This window comes from Tigriopus californicus, chromosome 4 (assembly GCF_007210705.1).
Source record: "Tigriopus californicus strain San Diego chromosome 4, Tcal_SD_v2.1, whole genome shotgun sequence".
Taxonomy (NCBI): Eukaryota; Metazoa; Arthropoda; class Copepoda; order Harpacticoida; family Harpacticidae; genus Tigriopus; species Tigriopus californicus.
The window spans coordinates 932,698-951,831 of NC_081443.1; the positions used below are offsets into that span (position 1 = coordinate 932,698).

Below are 19,134 nucleotides of genomic sequence, written 5' to 3' on the forward strand. Positions count from 1 at the left end.
CATTCGCCCATTTCCTTTTGGCCAACAGCATCGACTGCGGCAATAACAACACCAACAACAGCAGTAACGGGGAGTAGTTGTAGTAGTTGGAGGAGGAGGACGTTGCTCGCCTAGCAAGGCTTGGAAGCGGCAAAAAGGGCGAAGGGACATCATCAACATCATCATCCACACACAACACACCCAGAAAGACCGAGAGAAAGAAGGAAAGAAAGGAAGACAGGGCGAGGGATTGAACTCACAGGTGAAATTGCTCAGGTGCTAGCGGCTCTTATCTGTCGGTGGAAATCATTGCCTCTTCCTTGTTTGGAGGGGAGGGGAGAGGATGAGGGAGAGGGAGAAAGAGAGAAAGAACGAAAGATTCGGGGTGCAAATGCCTTGAGGGGAGAGTGAAAAAGACCTGTCAGGATAACGTGGACAGATTTTGTTCTCGCTGGAATCCTGGCGTTGCTCGAACTTGGAGAGCTTCTTCTTCGTCTTCTTGTTCTTCTTGTCCAAGCCTCACATGCATTTCTGTCATCCGATAGCAAAAGGGACCACGAAATTCGAGACCCCTCGAAAGAAAAGTCAGGTTTGAAATGAGTGCAATCTTTTCAGGTGATTCGTTTTTGGCACCGGAAGAGATTATCTCCAGGTGATTATCTGCTAATTTCTCAAGACATTTTCGTTGTTGAACTTGGCTTTCCGGTGCTTTCGAGGCAAAAAAGTCAAGCTCTCCCTGGAGATCATTTTTTACAACTCGGAGTTGGGGTGAAAATTCATTTTCTGAATTCCAACCGTTGGTTGAACTGATATGAATATCTTAGAGCTAGAGGATAGGTAGACTTAAGCTCTTAATGACCTCTCACGTTGGATATGATTGCCTTGGCTTGCTTGGACTGTTTCTCCCAGCGTCCGTCCGTTTATTCTCCGCCATCCTCGATGGGTGTCTTCCCTTCATAATAGTTATGTATGAGGCAGCCCGAACGAAATTCGAACCAAGCTCCTAAATTTGGGTGCGTCTTTGTTGGCATTATCCCCACATACAGTAAAATGGTTTTCGAACCAGATAAGCTCAGGCTCCCAAAGTCGGAGCGATGGTTCTTGTTTTAAATTGCGACTACAAAATATGGTGGCTTGACACGAACTCCTTAAAGCGCCTACCAATGATACTGCGTTGTACTTCGAGTGTGTATGTATACACCATAGAGTCTACGTGAAGAGCGAAGGCTTCGTTTCCTCGAGTTTTGCGGCAGTGGAGTGAGGTTCTTTCTGCCTCTGGGAGGCTCTCGCATTGGTACATTGTTGTATGGAGACGCATTGTAGTAGCAGGTATTATCGATCCATTCTGAACCCGCTTTGGCCTTTGGCGCCCTCCGAGAAAGGCTTTCTTGGTAGGACCACGAGCAGCCTTCTTCTTTCCCGGGCGAAATGTGTTCCACTTGCCAAGCAAGGGAGGGGAGGAAACATTTGGGATCCTTTTGTAGCCCCCTATCTTCATTCGACGACGACGACAATGATGGCCGTGGCATGAGTCTTGGTATCGATTTATTGAGCTGTCGTTTTCACCAACAAAAAGACCTGCCAAGAAAGTGGAGAGTCTATCTTAAGAACTTCGGGTGTTAACAACATTCGCCAAGTGAGGCGAGTGAGGCGAGTGAGCTAGTGAGTGTGTCTGTAAAAATACATGTTAGATAGTGGACACAATGATAATTACGTGTTTTTCTGATGAAACCATAAATGATGTGAATGTAAAGGTGCAATAGAGTGATTGGTGCCAATCTCTAGCTTTGTATATGTTAGTGCTAAGTGATGTGTATTGCAAAAAGTGATTGATCAATTCGCATTATTTTACCTGGCTCTCGCTACCCTACATAGCCTAGCGCTCATGTCCCCTCAGGTATAATTTCGAGTCCCACTTATTTGTATGCTGAACGAAGATCATTGGGCCGACCTTGTTGCTAATGACAATTTTTCTCTTGCCATCATTTCAGGTGGTTGAACCGAGACACTTCCGGATCCCGACACTTCATGAGTTGCAAAACTTGGCACGGCTAAACTTGGCTGCTTTTCCCCTACGAACGTGTAGTTCGTTCCCAAACCACCAAAATGGCCGCGCCCGGCCAATTGCCCCAACAATACTGTCTTCGGTGGAACAACCACCAGCACAATCTCTTGAGCGTGTTTGAAGACCTCTTGAACTCGGAAGCATTCGTGGATGTGACCTTGGCTTGCGACGGGCTCCAGCTGAAGGCCCACAAAATGGTCCTTTCCGCTTGTTCGCCTTATTTCCAATCCATGTTGTACAACACTCCAGACCGACATCCGATCGTGTTCCTTCGGGACGTTCGATACGCTGAGATGAAGGCTCTTTTGGAGTTCATGTACCGTGGAGAGGTGTCCGTCGATCAAGAAAATCTGTCCTCCTTGCTCAAGGTGGCCGAAGGTCTTAAGATCAAGGGCCTGGCCGAGGTCAATGACAATGGTCCGTCCCCACCCACCAGTTCCCATTCCAAATTCCCCCTCCTGTCCCCTCTGGACACGCATGGCGGTGGATCTCCCGCCAAGCGAATGCCCTCTCCTCCCAATCCGGCTCCTCCTGTTGCCACTCAAAGTAGCCAGCCAAGCAGTAACAACTCAGGTGCTCTCGGTCCAAAGAGGAAGCGGGCCCGCCCAAGACGCTTCTCTGGGTCCGAGGCGGTTCCCATGGCCGGGGGGTTCTCACACCTAACGGGACCCCGGCTGGATCAACCACTCGAGGTTCAAACTGAGGACATGAGCGAGGGCGTTAAGGCAGATAAGGTAAGCTAAACCTACCTTCTTACTATTGATTTATCAAGGCATACACACCTTTCGAGTGCGACCTATATTCTGAACAAGTTGGAAGGGGATATAAATCGATAGTTGTCATTGATTGAGAACTCCCTAGTGGTGGATTTTCTATGTACAAGGGAAACGTGCCAATGAAGTTGTATTGACTCTCGTTCTATTTCGTTCCAGGGTTTGCGAGAGGGTAATAATGGTGATGCGTCTCCCGAAGGTAAGTGTCATTTGTTTCCAACCATTAAGAAACTACATGCCCTTGTTGGATCAATATCTCGGTAGCACTTCGCATTCGTTTCAAATAAAGTCTCTGAGAGCGAGAAAGCCATTTTATTGATCAATCGTTGAGCAACCTTGAATATCGTACCGACCGGAATCTCGTGGAGATTTCAAATGCGTACATATGCAATGATGGGTGACTAAATACTAAATCTAGACCTTTTCTTTACTTTCAGATGCTAAGGCTTTGGACTTAATGTCAGAGGCCGATAGTAACGACGGCCGTAGCTCTGGTGAGTATTTTACATTGATAACATGCTTAGCAATGATGTCCATTGTGTTTGTTTTAAAAACAAGAACCCATGGCACGTGGTTGTTTGACCACCAAACAGACACAAAGCACAATTCCAGTTTGCTCATACGCTTATATCACATGTAGTTCATGCCCAACTCATCGCCAACCCCAATTTGATTCGCCAAGTACCCAAGAAACGACTTTTCATGGACCGTAACAGCACCGGAAGCGCCGAATTTGACCGCGAGAGCACCGCCGGATCCCCGGGGGGTTCATCCAACGACGGCGGTGGAGGAAGTGGTTCCGTCACTTCAGGCTCATCGTTCCAGCTCCCCAACTCGACCACCGAGTGTGATCAGCCCGAAAATCTCAGCTTAAAGCGTGAAGACCAGATTGAAAGGGTGTCGGTTGACTCCAATTCGGGGACATTCGGCGAAACCGCCGTCCCCAAAGTGGATGAAGGCATTAGCATGAAGAAGTTCTGGGAGGAGCGTCTGGCCAATGGCCTGTACGGCCAAGGCGGTTTATGCGACACGGTCGCCCCCACACACAAAGCCAAATCTCTGTCGGCCTCGGCCGCTCTCTTGACTGCGGCCGCCAGTGCCGCAGATGCCTTGCCCCAAGATGCCCCTGTCATGGCAGCCAACAACTATCTAGCTTCGTTCCAATTTCATGCCGAGGCCGAACTAGCCGCCTTATACAACGCTGCCACGGCCAGCAACTCGCCCAATTCTTCCCCGTCCAAGTCTTCGAAGTCGTCCCCCATGGACGCTTCCAACCCAATTAGTATCCGCAGCTTTTGCATTCAGGAGGGCAACACTTACCGCTGCAAGGTGTGCAATAACGCCTACACTCACCCTTCCAATTTTCACCGACATTACGTTACCACCCATTTGAACCGAAAGTCCTATCCATGCACTGTATGCTCGAAAAAGTTCAACCGTAAGGACAACATGACAGCCCATTTGAGGGCAGTCCATGGCTGGGGCGGCAGCACAAGTAGCGCCGGATCGGTGGCAGATTGTCCCGCCACTCCGCCCTCTTCGGTCTCGCCTCACCCTACCATAGTAAATTAAAAGAACTACTACGCCCGCCCACACTGCAGCCAACAATCCCGACACACAGATTCATATTCTTGAGACCTGATGGTATTACAATCTTAAATCTGATGCAGACTGGCAGTTAGATAGCCAAATCCATATTTTCTCACTCTCAATTCAGAATTACCCGTCCTCGTTCTTTTTTCTACTTTCATAACTCCTAGATCCTCCCATCGCCTTACAGCTCCTGAAATAAACCGTCAGAACGTTGTTTCACACCTGATATTGCCCATTTTCCCCACCCTCATTGCTATTTTTTCACACTCTGAGGCCTTCATCATAGAAATGGACCACTGTCTCCTACTGTCAGAACTGAGAAAGAAAAAAGTGGAACAACAAGTATAACTACAACGATAACTATTACTGCATACTACTACAGCTACAGCAACGTCCTTCGTGCAATATTTTACACTTTCTTCACACAATCTCCATTCTCTGGATTTTAGAGTTATTTTCTGCTAAAGATATTTTGCATAATATTTTCATTTCGAACCTGCCCTGAGCCCCGCCCCGCCCTGCCTCGCCCTTCCCCACCCCTCTTTTTTCAGCAACACATTTCGGCCGGAGGTATTACTACTTGGAACAATTTTGGCATTTTTTGGTCTACTTCTGATCTCTTGTACTATCATCAGCCTTACGCTCTGACACAATTACAACAACCACTACTCAAGGACAGAATCTTTATATACTCTTGAATTACTGTAACATATGTATTTATGTTTTTGTCGTGTGCAATTCGCCTTTCCTTCTTATTTTTACACTTTTTAGAGGCATTTCCATGAAAGAAAACGAATATTTGGGCATAATTGTAAAAAAGGCAAGCAAAATGGCGTTCTCTGCAATACGCAAACGTTGAAAAAAAACTAGATTGAGATTGATAATTACTTTTAACCGAGTAGAGAACACACATGGAATTAGTCAGAACCTTCACAAATGTGGTGCTTGTTCCAGGTGTGCCCTGGAACTTGTTCTTGGACAGCTTTAAAGATTTTTACGCACATCCGTTTTTCTCTAATTCATTTCTTTGCTGCTGGCGTTCGATCCCACTTACTTTCATTAAGTTGCCGGTTGACGCGCAATCATCACTTGTCTTCCATTCGTTTCTGTTCCAATGATTTTGGGACCACCCTGTGCCTTTTTGCGCTCTCGCTCTCGCTCCTCTCCCCGCTGTTTGTTTCTTTTCTTTCTTTCTGCGATGTTTCGCATCATTAAAGGAAGAAGAATGATTGGAATTCATTCTGTGGCTGCCATTGTTGTCATTTATACTAATCTCTACTACCATTTACAAACGAAAGAAAAGATAGGATGATTGATGTGTTCTTACAAGAGAGAGACTCTTCGTTTTTTCTTTTGAGTTTGTCTAAATTTTGTTGAATGAGAAATTGAAAAAAAAAGAAAGCAATTCCCCAATTGTAAATCAACCTGCATTGGAAGTCCATCCTATCTCAATAGTCCTTGTGAATATTTTTATGCCAATTGGAATGATTTTTACCAACTTTTACACAGATGTCTTTTTCTAATGTTCTCAACAATACTGGAAATATAAAGTAGCACATACTATATCCATATGTAACAATAGTAATTTCAAACTGCTCCATGTAAGTATTCATGAACTAATCAGACATTTGGGCAAAGCGGTATTTATTACATGATGTTGCTATGTAATCAGTTTCTTGATTCATATCAACAATTTCAGTATCTGTCCAACGAGTTCAAAAGAAAGAAGGCAATGAACGAGGCTCCAGATATCATCATCAATTAAAGGATTTGTAGACTTACGCTAGGGGCCCTAATTTCATTCAGTTTTTTTTTTACTAAATTCATACCTGAAATATTTGTCCTTTGGTAGAAGTTCCGATTGTTGTTGAAAAGATGAGTCTTTTGGAAATGTTTTTCTTTCAGTCAATGGAAGACTCTCAAATGTGCACAAATATTTTGCAAAGTAAGACGAGCCCTCAATCAGGCCTAGTGGCATTTCCCAAGAAAGGACAAAGTTTAAAAACGGATAGATCAATTTGCATCAAAATACACCACGATGTTCCCAAAGCTTAAACTTTTCTTTAACCGATGTTGGCAATCAAAAACATATTTCCCGATTTAATTCAGAGAGAATTTAATGTTTAGCAACCTTCTAACTGTTCCCTTTTTCTCACTGTACAGTAAGTATTCAAATCAAATTAAAACGATAATATACCTTTCTTGTCATTGCGGAACTTAAACATCTACACATTATTGGGAACTTTTCAAGAGTTTTTTTAATAATATTTTAGAAGCAACTTGCTGACACTAATTGACAATTGAACAGTTGAGATATTGTTTTGTTAGTGAAAGAAAAGAAGATTAAATTGAATTGATTTGATAGGAATTCCTGCATTTGTAAATGGAGGACAAACACGAACAAAATGAATTAATTTGCTTACTTACCATTTCCAACCGACTCGAATATGTGTTGCCAAAAATTTGCAGAAGATGTAACAAAGTTGCAAACCAAAATATTGATATTGCACCTACCAAATTGACAACTTGAATTTTGAGGATTAATCTGCGCACTAATCAATCATCTTCTATTCCTTGTTTGGTCAGTGCGACATTATCCTCCTATGTTGTGAAATAACAGAAAAGCATTAGACTAACAAGATGTTCAATCTAACGGGAACCAATGATTGACCTAGATTCCCATTCGATTGTTCGAGTAAATTTCCATTATCTCAATACTTTAGATGCCAACCAAGGAGGTCTTACTACTAGAATTATCATAAGGTATGACCTTACAGCTATCCAGAAAATAGATCTATCAATAGAAATTTTATGAACACGTCAAACATTAACAGGTACCCTTTTACCTCTGGAGAGTATTTCCTACATACAGGGTGGCCGGAAATAACGACACTTTGACCATTTACATTGAATAACTGATGGGTCAATAGTTTGGATAAAAAAGTTCTAATGCTGGCCAGTTGTCAATATACTCGGCAAAAAAATTAAGCTCATCTTCATCTAAGAGATTGTAGCAAAGTGCTCGGGCAAAGTAGGTATAGCTGTCAAGACGAGTGAGTATAAGATAGCCTGTTGTGATCCCGTGTCAATTGCTATGGAGTTTGGCATGATTTGGAGGCCCAGGTAGTGGCAAAGGAGGACATGAATAGTGATGTGGGTTGAACCTCTTTTTTTTATTGCTTAAAGAAATATTTTTGAGGGATGAAATAGCCTTTGTTTCCGTGTAAATCCCCTTACATACCAAATTAATTCATTGGAGTTATTTGTGGCTACAACGTAGATTCGCCAAACCTCACATACAGCTTTAAAGTAGTTTTGCATGTACTATCAAGTACTGCTACAAAAGAAATAACTTGATACGCACCTACGACCAGGCTTATTATAATTTCGAGGGGCTTGATCCCAAGCTGAATGATGTGAAAATCCCCCCCAAAAGTTTGCAACTTGACATAAACATCCATCTAATTTCCCCACATCATAAGGGATCTTGGCTCTTTTTGTGAAACTATTCCAGTTTTTTATTTGGAACTGCCTAATAAAAGACCAAATTGTATCTACAATGCTTGATTTTTTGGACCTCTTGACTTCTTAAAACACCTTCATGCGTTGGTTAAAATCCACTTTGTTCAGTATTGGGCTGTCTTTCATATTGTATATTATTAGAACTAAAGTCGATCATAATAACGCAAAGCCTCTATGCCAAAATTTTCGATTATATTTTAATCATGTACGTAAAAAAGTTCAATTTTCAGCCAAATCCCCATATTTTTTCTTAGGGATCAAATATTTCCAATTATTTACTAAAAATGTTCTACCCCAAAGCCAGGCCCTCCTTGAAAAACAAATTCAAGTATAAAGTTACGTGAGGAAAACGTAGCCAACTTTATGAAAGAACCAAAATTCAGGAAGAAAATTAAATATCCGCGTTGTCATCAATGTACACACGTGCCCAAAGAATCCCGTTCGACTGGTGCAAAAGTAGGCTTTGACGTGTCCGAATTCAATAACAACTAAGACACGAATTGACCATAATTGAAAAGAGTCTCTAGTTGCACAATAGGGCAGCAAATGATTCAAGGTTGAGGCTGGCCTTCAAAATGAACTATGTGATTGTTAATGAATTTTGAATTGTGACCGAAATGTTGAAGACAATATGTAGGGATATGCAAAATATTTTTTTAAATTCTGGTAGCAAGGTTTAATTTCGTTTTCACAGGGGAATGTTTGTTTCTGCAAATATTACACTAAGCTCTGTGTTACAAGTGTCTCCATGGTTTGGGTTTATAACTTTCCCACGGAACAGATTTTTTAGGCAATGCTCAGAATAATTGAGTTATTGTCTATTAGAATGATTATTTTCTAGCTTTTAAAAGGTTGTTGTCATGGCGAAAATATTGAATTCCAAATTGAGGATAAACCACTGGATACCTAAATACAAACTCATATCATATTCGGTTGTGTATAGATTGTGGCACAACTTGAAAAGCGTTTGAAACTAGCTTTCACATGGCTATATGAACAAGGACATAAAATAAGTTACTTCTTGCAATTTATTAAAAGACATGTAAAGGCTCTTGCAAGGTTGGCAATGGCTCTGAGTTTGATTAATTATGATCGGTTTTTATGAAATTAGTGACCTTTTACCTCTTTTACCAAAAAGAAAATTACACGAAAGGTAAAATCGATTGTGTTTCACCTCCAAACAATGAAAATGAGCAACGAGGACTTACTATCCCAATTCTACATCAATATTTGATTGAAGTTGATCATTATTCACGCCAAGTGGTGTTTTCTGTTTTGAAGAGACAAAAGTCTGTACTCTATTATAACTAAACGGTTTTTTGTCTCGCGCCTTGGCAAACAAATTCCATTACAAAGCAAGAAATTATAAATTGAGCCAAATCGGTGGTGAAGATTAACGCTAAAAATATATGATAGCTCTGAAGTGTCCCAGAAGCCCCAGGTGAATGTGACTATAATTAACGAATTCACTGTTCTCACGAATTCAACCGTTCCTTATTATAACAATATTTTAGGACAATCGTTTGTTTAAAAGCCCTCCTCTCTTCTTCCTCGGTCTCTTTTGCTACACAGTTTGCTGCCCTCTAATATTCGCATGGAATATGACAGCGCTGATTCGTTGAGAGTTTTTAAATCAGACTTGGATTAGTTTCTGTCTAAACTTCCAGATCCGCCCTTTATTGTCGGACTAACCAGATCCTCCCACGCCTTATTAGTTGGCAGATCAAACATTACATGGATAGAAAGTAAAATTAAAATTAGTAATCTCTCATCTTTCACTACTTTAATCACATATTCAGGAGTATTAAGAACATCCAAATTACCGAGTCCAAATGAGAAAAAAGCAGCTGCGAATAAGCTTTCATATTCTATTGTTATCTTAGAGATGGCTTTTATATTCTTCATCTTTTGATCACAAAGTTTGGAGTCACCATTACATCACTTTTGATCAAACCCATTTTTGAGGGAAAAGTTACTTCTCCACTCTACTACTTTTGCTAATCTTACCTATCATGTGAACTGTCTTACTGTCTTTGATTTCTGAATAGTATGTGACAAAAGGATACAAGTACTTAGGTATTGAGCAAACTGGAAAGTGCAAGTAACACCATAATGAAACTGGAATGACGCTTTAATTGTGCGTAAATCAATGGCGCGTTTTTGACACCATCTGATTTCATTTTTCAGGTATGCTTACTCCCAAGAAAGAGCTGTGGCCGGCGGTTGACAACTCGTCAAATCACCACACCCCAGGTAGTACTATTGAGTCCCCTCGCACTCGCCCGCCCCGTCTTGCCACGCCCTCCTCGCGCAGTAGCTCGAGCCGGCGGTCTCCCTCCCCATACTTGTCGCCCAATAATCATGATAGTTCACGTCCCGATGACACGCCCCCCAGCTCGGAGAGATCAGAAAGGTCCGAGAGATCTGAACGTCACGAGCGTGGGGATCGCTCTGGTACAAAGTCATTTTCGGAGATGTCAGTCCGCGGATTGGACCTCCTTCGTTATGCCACCATGTCAGCGGATGGCACTTATCGATGCATAGAGTGTGAAAGGGTACAAATCACCAAGAATTTCAAGAACAAGTACAGCTTCCAGCGACATGCCTTCCTCTATCATGAGGGGGCGGAGCGCAAAGTCTTTCCCTGTCCCATTTGTCAGAAGGAGTTTTCCCGGCCGGACAAGATGAAGAGTCATTTGAAGACCGCCCACGATTGTGTCATTCCTAAGGCGGATTCGGCCACCGCGTCAGCGGCATCAGCTGCCAATTCAGCCGCAGCCACTGTGGCTGCCGCTGCTGCGGCGGCCAGTCTGAGTCACTCCTCTCTCCTTGTGAATCCGTTTCTGGGCCTGTCCGATCAGGTCAGCAACGAGGGCAAGCTGGCCGGCATTAAAGAGGCCCAGGAGGCCATGGCTGCCACGCCCACTTCAATGGCTTTGCTAATGAATCCCCTTCTTGGCATGGCTTCACCACCCGTCCGTGGGAACGATATCGATGAAGATGAGGGACCGGTCTCACCCCCCGCACCCAAATCTTCACGGAAGCGTCTCAGTAACACACCGACCAGCAGCAACCGCTCCCGTTGACCACGAGGCAATCCACACCTACCTCACAAGACAACCCCACGAGTGAAGAAGAAGAGGAAGAAGAAGATGATGATGATGATGACTTACTATTAATCGAGCACAAACTAGCGTTCATTGGCACACGCCTCCCAACGCGCTCACTTACTCACTCACTCACTCACCCACCCAACGTCCATCGAAACGTTGTGTGCCTCACACCCTTGTAAGGCTAGGCCGGATGCACTCGCAAGGGCATCCGATCCCTGGTCCAACCCATGAAGTACAACTGTTCTTGGAACCCATTCGTTACCTTAAATAGGGCATCAATCCATAATGTGATCCTTGTTTCCACAGAAATTAGTCACACTTAACCATACACTTGTACACCTTAGCAGGCAAGCTTATCTAGGTCAATTGAGCAACCTTTCCCAGTGATCAACATTATTCAATTATTCAAAGGACATCTCTCATCAAAAAACACACTTGAATTCCCCCTTTTTTTGAACATGTTAGCTTTTAAGTCTCTTTCATTCCTTTGCATTTCCAAGAACGTCTTGGCTTTGTTTTTAATTTCTCCTCGGCTCATTTCAAAATTTGGGTTCCACAGAACTATGAAAATCACCTTTTGATCGCCTTTTTATATAATTGAAAGATCAGAAAAAATGTGACAGGAGAGAGACTGATACAAGATTTTCCAAAACCAATTCTTATGATAATAACGATAACAACAACCGCCAACAACATCAGACAAACAACCCCAAGAAAGAAATATTGCAAAGAAAATAAGCCCACATTTATACAGTAATGGATTATTTCCTATCAAGTTTTCAGACACACAAAAAGCACCTTACAATTGAAGCTCTACAGAACACAGCGTCAACGATGAATGAAATTGACACTGCCCCAAGTTTGAAAAAGAATTTGTTGTGTGTGGTAATTGTTCGTACATTATGGGTAATAATAACAATTCATGAACATGATCAAGTACTATTATTACTTTAGAGATTGCCTTAATACTACAATTCCACTTCTATTATAATCATTACAACAAGAGCTACTGCTACTACTTCAATTACATCTTCTACAACTACTACTACAACATCTACAATGATTATTACTACAACTAATACAGAAAAAGAAGATAAACATGAAAACATATAAAATGAAGATTATAACACAAGATAGATACAGAATATATTTGTTATGTCTGCAACGAGTATATGATATGTTTGCCAAAGAATACGTACTACGTTTATTATTATCATTATCATTACTACTAGTACCACAACAACAACAACAACAGCAATTAGAAATGAATGCTAGACAGTCCCGGTTATTTCTTTGTTCTCCGATATTCTCCACTTGTTTCTCTTTTTAATACTTTTTAGATACCGAAACTAATCCCTTTCATTTCATCCCGGTTCATTAACACAACTAAAATCCTAGTCTCAAGTGCAATCAAAAACAACAATTGGCATTCTACCCGCAAAAAGTCATGATCTTACGAAACTCGCGTTCCCTTTCTCTTCTTTTGCACTTGTACAAAATCAAATGGCAAATTGGACGTCCCTCTTTCCTTTTTCCTCGTCATTTATGTCCTTGAATACACGTTCCCCTTTTGCCACTGTTGGTGAGATCAAAATACATAATGGACTCGAATTCCAATTCGGATAATGCATATGCTTCGAAGTTCGAATCCTTGAATTCCGAAAATCCCAGAGCGCTTTATTTGTTCAAAAAATCTGCTCCCTCTTCTTTCCAAAACCAAACCCTTCTTCATATAGCTTAACTCTATTGAATGACATCTGTGATGATTACGAACTTAATCTCAATATTACAAGAATAATAATCCGAAGTTAGTTGAATATGATGCAGATGTATGTGCAACTTTGATTTAGACACGTGTGAACACAACCTTTATTGAAATAAATGTCGGCGAACATTTGAGATCAAGTCATGTTTTGAATGTCCATCATTCTTTCTTCGACACGCCTCTTTTCTTCATTCATCTCATCTCTATCTTGCATAACGTATCACAGATGGATGTACCTTCTTATTTAGTATAGTCGCAAAAAAATACTCCGCAATGAACGAATGAATAATTATAATTTCTCCATTATAATTCATCTTTTTTGTTCTCGTCCTCCTCTTCCTCTTCCTCCTCCTTTTCTTCCTCGTCGTCAATCTCTTGTTCACCCTCTTCAAGTGGAGGCGTTTCTGTCGTTTGCTCACCACCAGATTCGATGAACTTCACCAAATCGTCCAATTCACGCTTTCCTGTAATATTTGAAGCGATTGTTAATAGTCGTCCTCTCAAAATTCCTATTTGCCAGATAGGTCAATGTTTCAAAACAATGTCTCGCAACCTTTCATTTGGAGAAGAAAGCAACGTGATAATTCATTACCTGCATAGTCCACAATTTCGTTGGTATCTTTCTTGAACAGCTTGAGGGTGGGGAAACCTTGAACTTCAGCCTCTTCAACCTCATTGTCGATGGAATCCATTTTGGCAATGATGACATCTTTGCTGTCTTTGAAATGTTCTCCCAACTTATCCCAAATCGGGGCTAAAGACTTGCAGTGACCTTATTCCAAACGATATTAAATGTAATTCAAGGACATTGTGGAACATGTAATGAATCTATTGGATGTACTTACCACACCAAGGAGCATAGAATTCAACGAACACGTTCTTGGATTTATCCAAAGCAACATCTTTAAAGTTCTTGCCAACCAAGACCTTGACTGCCTCTTTGTCCCAATCTTCGGGGATTTCGGCACTCTTCAGTGTCTTAACGAGTTTGTTGGCAAAGAAATCAGACACAAATTGTGCAATTTCTTTCTCGACAACGTTTGTATTATCAGACACGTATTTGGCGTTCTTCTCCAACTGAAAAATAATGGAGACTTAGCAGAATGTTTTTGAGGAATGACAAATTTCACTTTTGTAAAAAAATACCTCTAAAATGACGTATTTGGGAAGATCATCTTTTTTGAGGCCAAAGAACTCCAAAACTTGTGCCGTTTCATTGTTCTCGGAATCAACATGGACAAAGATGATTTTGCCCTTATTGGCTTTGGCCACAGGCTTCATGGCTGCCATTTGGGCCTCGTAATTCTAAATAAAAAAACATTGAAGTATGAATTCTACTCAATAAACATTCTCCAGTGACCATACCTCTCCAGTCTTTGGCGACAACAATAAAAGATGGACCTTGATTTCAGATCCAAAGATCTTATTAAGCTGGTCTTGGACAAATTCACTGATCAGAGGTAAAGATTCAACAGCCACCCATTTTTTGATGTCCTCTGACTTGATCTTTCCCTCATAAGTGGTTTTTCCTTCATCAAATTTCTTGATAATCACAATCGAATCCTTTTTGACCTTGTAATCATCCCAAACTTTTGTTTCCGATGTGATGAGATACGTCGTTTCATCATCATCATCAGCTGTTTTGAGGAACTCTTTGGCTTCTTCAGCCTCTTGTTTCTTGAAGAAACCAATGACAACTATATTATTTTTGTCAGTGACAGCTTTGGCCTCCTCCACTGTGGTGATTTCCTTGGCTGGAGGTCCCATTTTCTTATTGAGCCAAGAAACGATACCCTACGAACACTTTTGTTAGAAATAATTCAAGATATGATTAGAGGTCCTCTCACCTCAGCATCACGTGGTCCATTGAAATCTTTGGGTGATCCATTTTTGAAGAACTTTAACGTGGGATAACCTTGAACGCCAAATCTCGTGCCCAGTTCCTTTTCGATTGTTGCGTCCACTTTCGCCAATTTAATTGGCGATTCCGACTCGCTCAACGACTTTGCAGCCTTTTCATATTCTGTAAAAAGGATTGATGGTGTTAAGCCAGATTTGGCGAGGCACCATAATAAACATTACATTACCTGGCGCTAAAGACTTGCAATGGCCACACCAAGGAGCGTAAAACTCCACCAAAATGAGCTCGTTTTCTTTGATGGCATCATCAAAGTTGCCTTGGGTTAGAACCAGGACGCCGTTATCCAATTCGATTTCGGCACCTTGAGCCAAGCCAACGATCACGAAACACAGGAGTAAGTTCATGTTCGTGACTTGAGATCCTTCGAATTAATGGAGGATTCAATTGCAGTGCTACGTGTTAAAAGACCTGAGTTGTGTTTCAGCTGCGTGAAGAAGGGATCTTAGAGCAGACTCACCGCTTTCCACTACGTCCCCAAGTGCTTTTATACAGTCCATGAAAATCGTATTGGCCTCGGTATTTTGACACAACGAGGCCAAAATCCATTTCATTAATCCTTTGTTTAACGTTAGTTTGCTTTAGAAAATCATTATGGCAAGATAGCAAGATACTTGAAGCAGAAGGTGTTGGTTTTTAGATCAGGATTTAAATCTGTTTTATTCAGAATTGTTAGAAAAGCTTTGCAATAATTTGAAACATAACGATAATATGTCCTTAGCATTAAGTGGAGTTAGTGACCCCTGTTTTGTCTAGATATGGACACACAAACAAAAACGTAAGATGCCAGGCCTTTTCAAGATGATTTACGCTAAACAACTTATTGTTTAAGCATTGTGACGGAATGAATATATCGCCAACTCTAGTGGGAAACATTTCAAGTACTGCAGTAGTAAAATTTCTAACACTTGTGACATCCGAATAACAATTAATCAAGGAGCTTTTAATGTTTGCTTCATAGTGCATCAAAAAAATTTGCCATGGTCATTTCCCACCATATACTGTAGTTGTATTAGGAAATGTGTTTTTGGAATCATTGATGAATGCTTTCCAATATAGATTTTTTGTTACCAATATTTCTACTCTATGGCATGAACTAATAATTAAATTTAAAAAAATAATACCTAATTCTAAATATAGGCCATGAACCACTGGAATATATGGATAGGGATGCAAAGATCTAGAATTAACAATTCAGAAGCAAGTGAATGAATTGCACTTTCCTTGAAATAAGGCTGGATCCACGTCATTGCAACTATCTACGTATTTCAAATTTTGGCTCTATCAAACGACTGGGTCTCAAGATATGCCCTCTCAAAGCTCAGTACATAAAAGGGTTCAAAAATGCATTATTTTGCCCTCTTCTGTTGATTGATTAACTGATGCTTTTAATTGATCAGGGCTAAATAATTCATTCTGTGAAAAGTTATGCACTGCGCTTTAAGAGGTCATAATAATTGACCCAGTTGTTCAATTGAACTGAAAATTTAAGTATGTAGTTGTTGTAGCAGCAACCTGGGATTAGTTTCATATGAAGAAGAACGCCATGCAATTACTTGATTCCAAATTACCAATTCTTGATGAAAGCATCCTCGTCCATTTTCCAATGGTCCTTGATTAGTAAAAAAATAATGGATTCATGTTTCTATGTTGTTCTAACTTGACAAATTTGTTTTTTAACGTCAAAAAAAGGATTGATTGACAATTCAAGATAAGTGATCTAACATTTATTTTCATGAATGGCCATCAAGCAGGTTTCTAGAAGTCCATGAACACGCTAAATCTGATGTGAAAAAGCCCGCAAAACTGGAATTAATAATTATCTTGGGGGTGTTTTGCCAATTCACATCAAACTTGGAATATCGTTAGATTACCCATGGATACCTTCAGTTAAAGGTCTCTCTGGACACTCTGTTACATTTCATAAGCATAATTTTTGGCTTTTCGCGAAGAAGGTTTCGATACCAGTCTTTTAATACGCTCTGAGCTCTTCAAGGTTGCTTGTCCACACTTTGACGAGGCAGAGAGCGCTGTTCAGCATGCTGAAAAGCCATATTTCAGAATGAAAGACTTATTTTAGATATGGGTGTTTTACTGACCTTCAATACTCTACACGGTGAGAGTATAGGTGTGACCCCTGAGATTTTGACAGCAAATTCTGTCATCTTCTGCCATTATTAACCTTCTTACTACATTAACGATGTTGATGTTTATAAACTTCATTTGTTAGCTTTTCTTGCTTCTGAACTCACTGCGAGCCTTAAGAGGTTCAATTACAAACTCTCACCCAGGTTAAGTCATGTCAGTTGGTTCCACAAATTTCTCAAAAAATGATTGATGCCTTTGGGGGCATTAATTTTCCTGGAAGTAATGTTGCACATTCCAAAATAAATAGGTTATCAACGCCGCCTAGACATGCAGAAGGCAAATTTGTCAATCCAATCATGAATTTCCTCGCCATATCTGAAAATTTACAAAGAGAAATTGTTACCATCGATGGCATATCCCATTTCCCCAATAGAAGAAAATTAATAGTTATAGTCAATATGTTCTGGTGCTTGAACTATTGGACGTGTAAATAAAGCGCCACTTTGACCCTGCATTAATCCCATCCTGTCAAGTCATTTAAGTCACAATTTTCGTCCACCAATCATATCAAAATACTCAAGCTCTGACAGAGGGCAAATAATATTGTTGCTGTATGTAATAAATGCAAGCATATGTGGGTTCGCAGTGTAGTTTTGCCGTAGAGAGCACAGGTTTCTCTCTCATAGGAAACATTCGGGCCTGTACCGGTTATATTTACGGATTGACGACCCTACACTCTTTTGCATTGAGGCTAGAAAACGAGACAATCTGCAGGGACATCACGATTTGTAGCCCACCAAACAACCTAAGCCAGCATCATTTCATTGACGGACCAATCCTGAAGCTTCAGCAAAGCTTTCCCAAACGCAATATTTAGTACTCGTGTGATGCCGTCATTCGAAGGTCTTCACAAGCAATTGTAAGGCGTATTTAGGACACGTGTATTACTAACACTTGTTTGTAGCATGAGGATGAGGATAGAGTGCTTTGCGGGAACGTGTTCGTGCATGCTGAAGGATCTATTCACGAACAATCGTTTCTAGGATTCGAAAATCAACCACCTTGTCCACGTCATCCCCAAGGTTATACAACTACTCCACAAGCCACTTGAGCATTTCGCATTGTAATTGCATAATGATTTCATGAGATAGAAACAAAATATGGCACAACCTGAGTTGAATTTGAATTTGTCGACATTTATTGTGTTATGGTAAAAAGATAGAGATGATGATTGAGTGAGAAATAGATATTGTCCTTTTTCATAATACTTTTGAAATTCAAAGCATGTTGGTCATTCCAAACGCATCTTTCAGGTGTGTCTCAAGTGTCTTGTGAACCCGATGTCAAGCATCTCCTGGCCGTCCCAAGCGATCCACAATGCTCGCCAAGTGGTTCCAACTCAACTAATCGTAATCAGGCGGCATATCAAAGGCAATATATTCGAACTAAGGATTAAACAAATCCCCGAGCTAAAAAATAAATTTATTAAACAGGGATTTAAATCTGAAATTGAGTCCAACCACTCATTCAAAGGATGGTCGAAAGCACTCCAATTTGGCCATATTTCTGGTGGATCAAACGTCCCAAAAAACTTCCAATCGGTCCCCCCACCAAAATAGTACCGAGTTATTGAAGATTGATACCCAGAACCCTTTGATTCAAACTGAACTCAATCCTCTGGTTATGGATGAAGACGAGCTCTCCATTGGGGTCAGTGATCAAGGCGAGGATACTTTTGGAACCAATGAGTACATCATTTTTCCGGACGGTTCATGCCAATGCAAAATTTGTGGCGAGAACCTTGCTTCACGGACCCATTGGTACCGACACAAGTACAAAGTGAGTGAAGTTTTTTTTATTTCATGGAGACAGATATGAGAGCTTCCTTTGCTTCGAAATACTGCATAACTTTATTCGTACTCTTAGAAAGACTCATTAGATCATTGCAAGAAAAGTAGAGGAATGTCTTTTGGAATAGGGATCTCATGTTCGTGATTGGTCCAATCAAAAACATTTTAGGTTCATAACGTGTCTCTGTTCCGATGTGACAAATGTGAGGTGTATTTCAAATCCAAGAAGGGTTACGAAGGCCATGTCACCAACCGCCACACCCCAAAATTGGTCGGATCCGATGGGAAACCCAAATCCAAAAAAGAGGTTCAAGGCTTGAATAAGGTAACACTTATATCTTTAAAAAAAAAANTGGTAATGGGATCTCCAACAATTTAAGACAAAAAGGTGTTTATTTTACTCGATTTTATATTCGCATGATATTTTATCCACATACTAATTACACTTGATCGGGTATTTCTGTCAGG

At 40.8% G+C, this 19,134-nt stretch overlaps 2 protein-coding genes across 6 annotated transcripts in view; one reads left to right on the forward strand and one right to left on the reverse strand.

The window, feature by feature from the left end:
* LOC131879821 (protein tramtrack, beta isoform-like) overlaps positions 1–19,134 on the forward strand; it is a 43,139-nt gene that overhangs the window by 23,553 nt on the left and 452 nt on the right. For 2 of the 5 annotated variants that reach the window (XM_059226260.1, XM_059226259.1), the window contains exons 2-5: positions 1,971–2,778; positions 2,977–3,016; positions 3,255–3,311; positions 3,458–4,636. In XM_059226260.1, coding sequence (XP_059082243.1) covers positions 2,086–2,778; positions 2,977–3,016; positions 3,255–3,311; positions 3,458–4,389 — 1,722 coding nt within the window. In that variant the 5' untranslated portion in view covers positions 1,971–2,085 and the 3' untranslated portion in view covers positions 4,390–4,636. Of the gene's footprint in view, positions 1–1,552; positions 1,877–1,970; positions 2,779–2,976; positions 3,017–3,254; positions 3,312–3,457; positions 4,637–10,119; positions 13,171–18,129; positions 18,248–18,309; positions 18,656–18,835; positions 18,992–19,134 lie in introns of those variants that run through there. The other 3 variants (XM_059226263.1, XM_059226261.1, XM_059226262.1) reach the window with 3 other exon arrangements.
* Positions 13,085–15,118, reverse strand: LOC131879822 (protein disulfide-isomerase-like). The gene is made up of 7 exons (XM_059226264.1): positions 14,898–15,118; positions 14,658–14,833; positions 14,176–14,604; positions 13,957–14,115; positions 13,656–13,887; positions 13,403–13,582; positions 13,085–13,274 (listed from the first exon to the last, which is right to left on the reverse strand). The coding sequence occupies exons 1-7, from the start codon at positions 15,073–15,075 to the stop codon at positions 13,114–13,116; spliced, it is 1,515 nt and encodes a 504-aa protein (XP_059082247.1). The 5' UTR covers positions 15,076–15,118; the 3' UTR covers positions 13,085–13,113.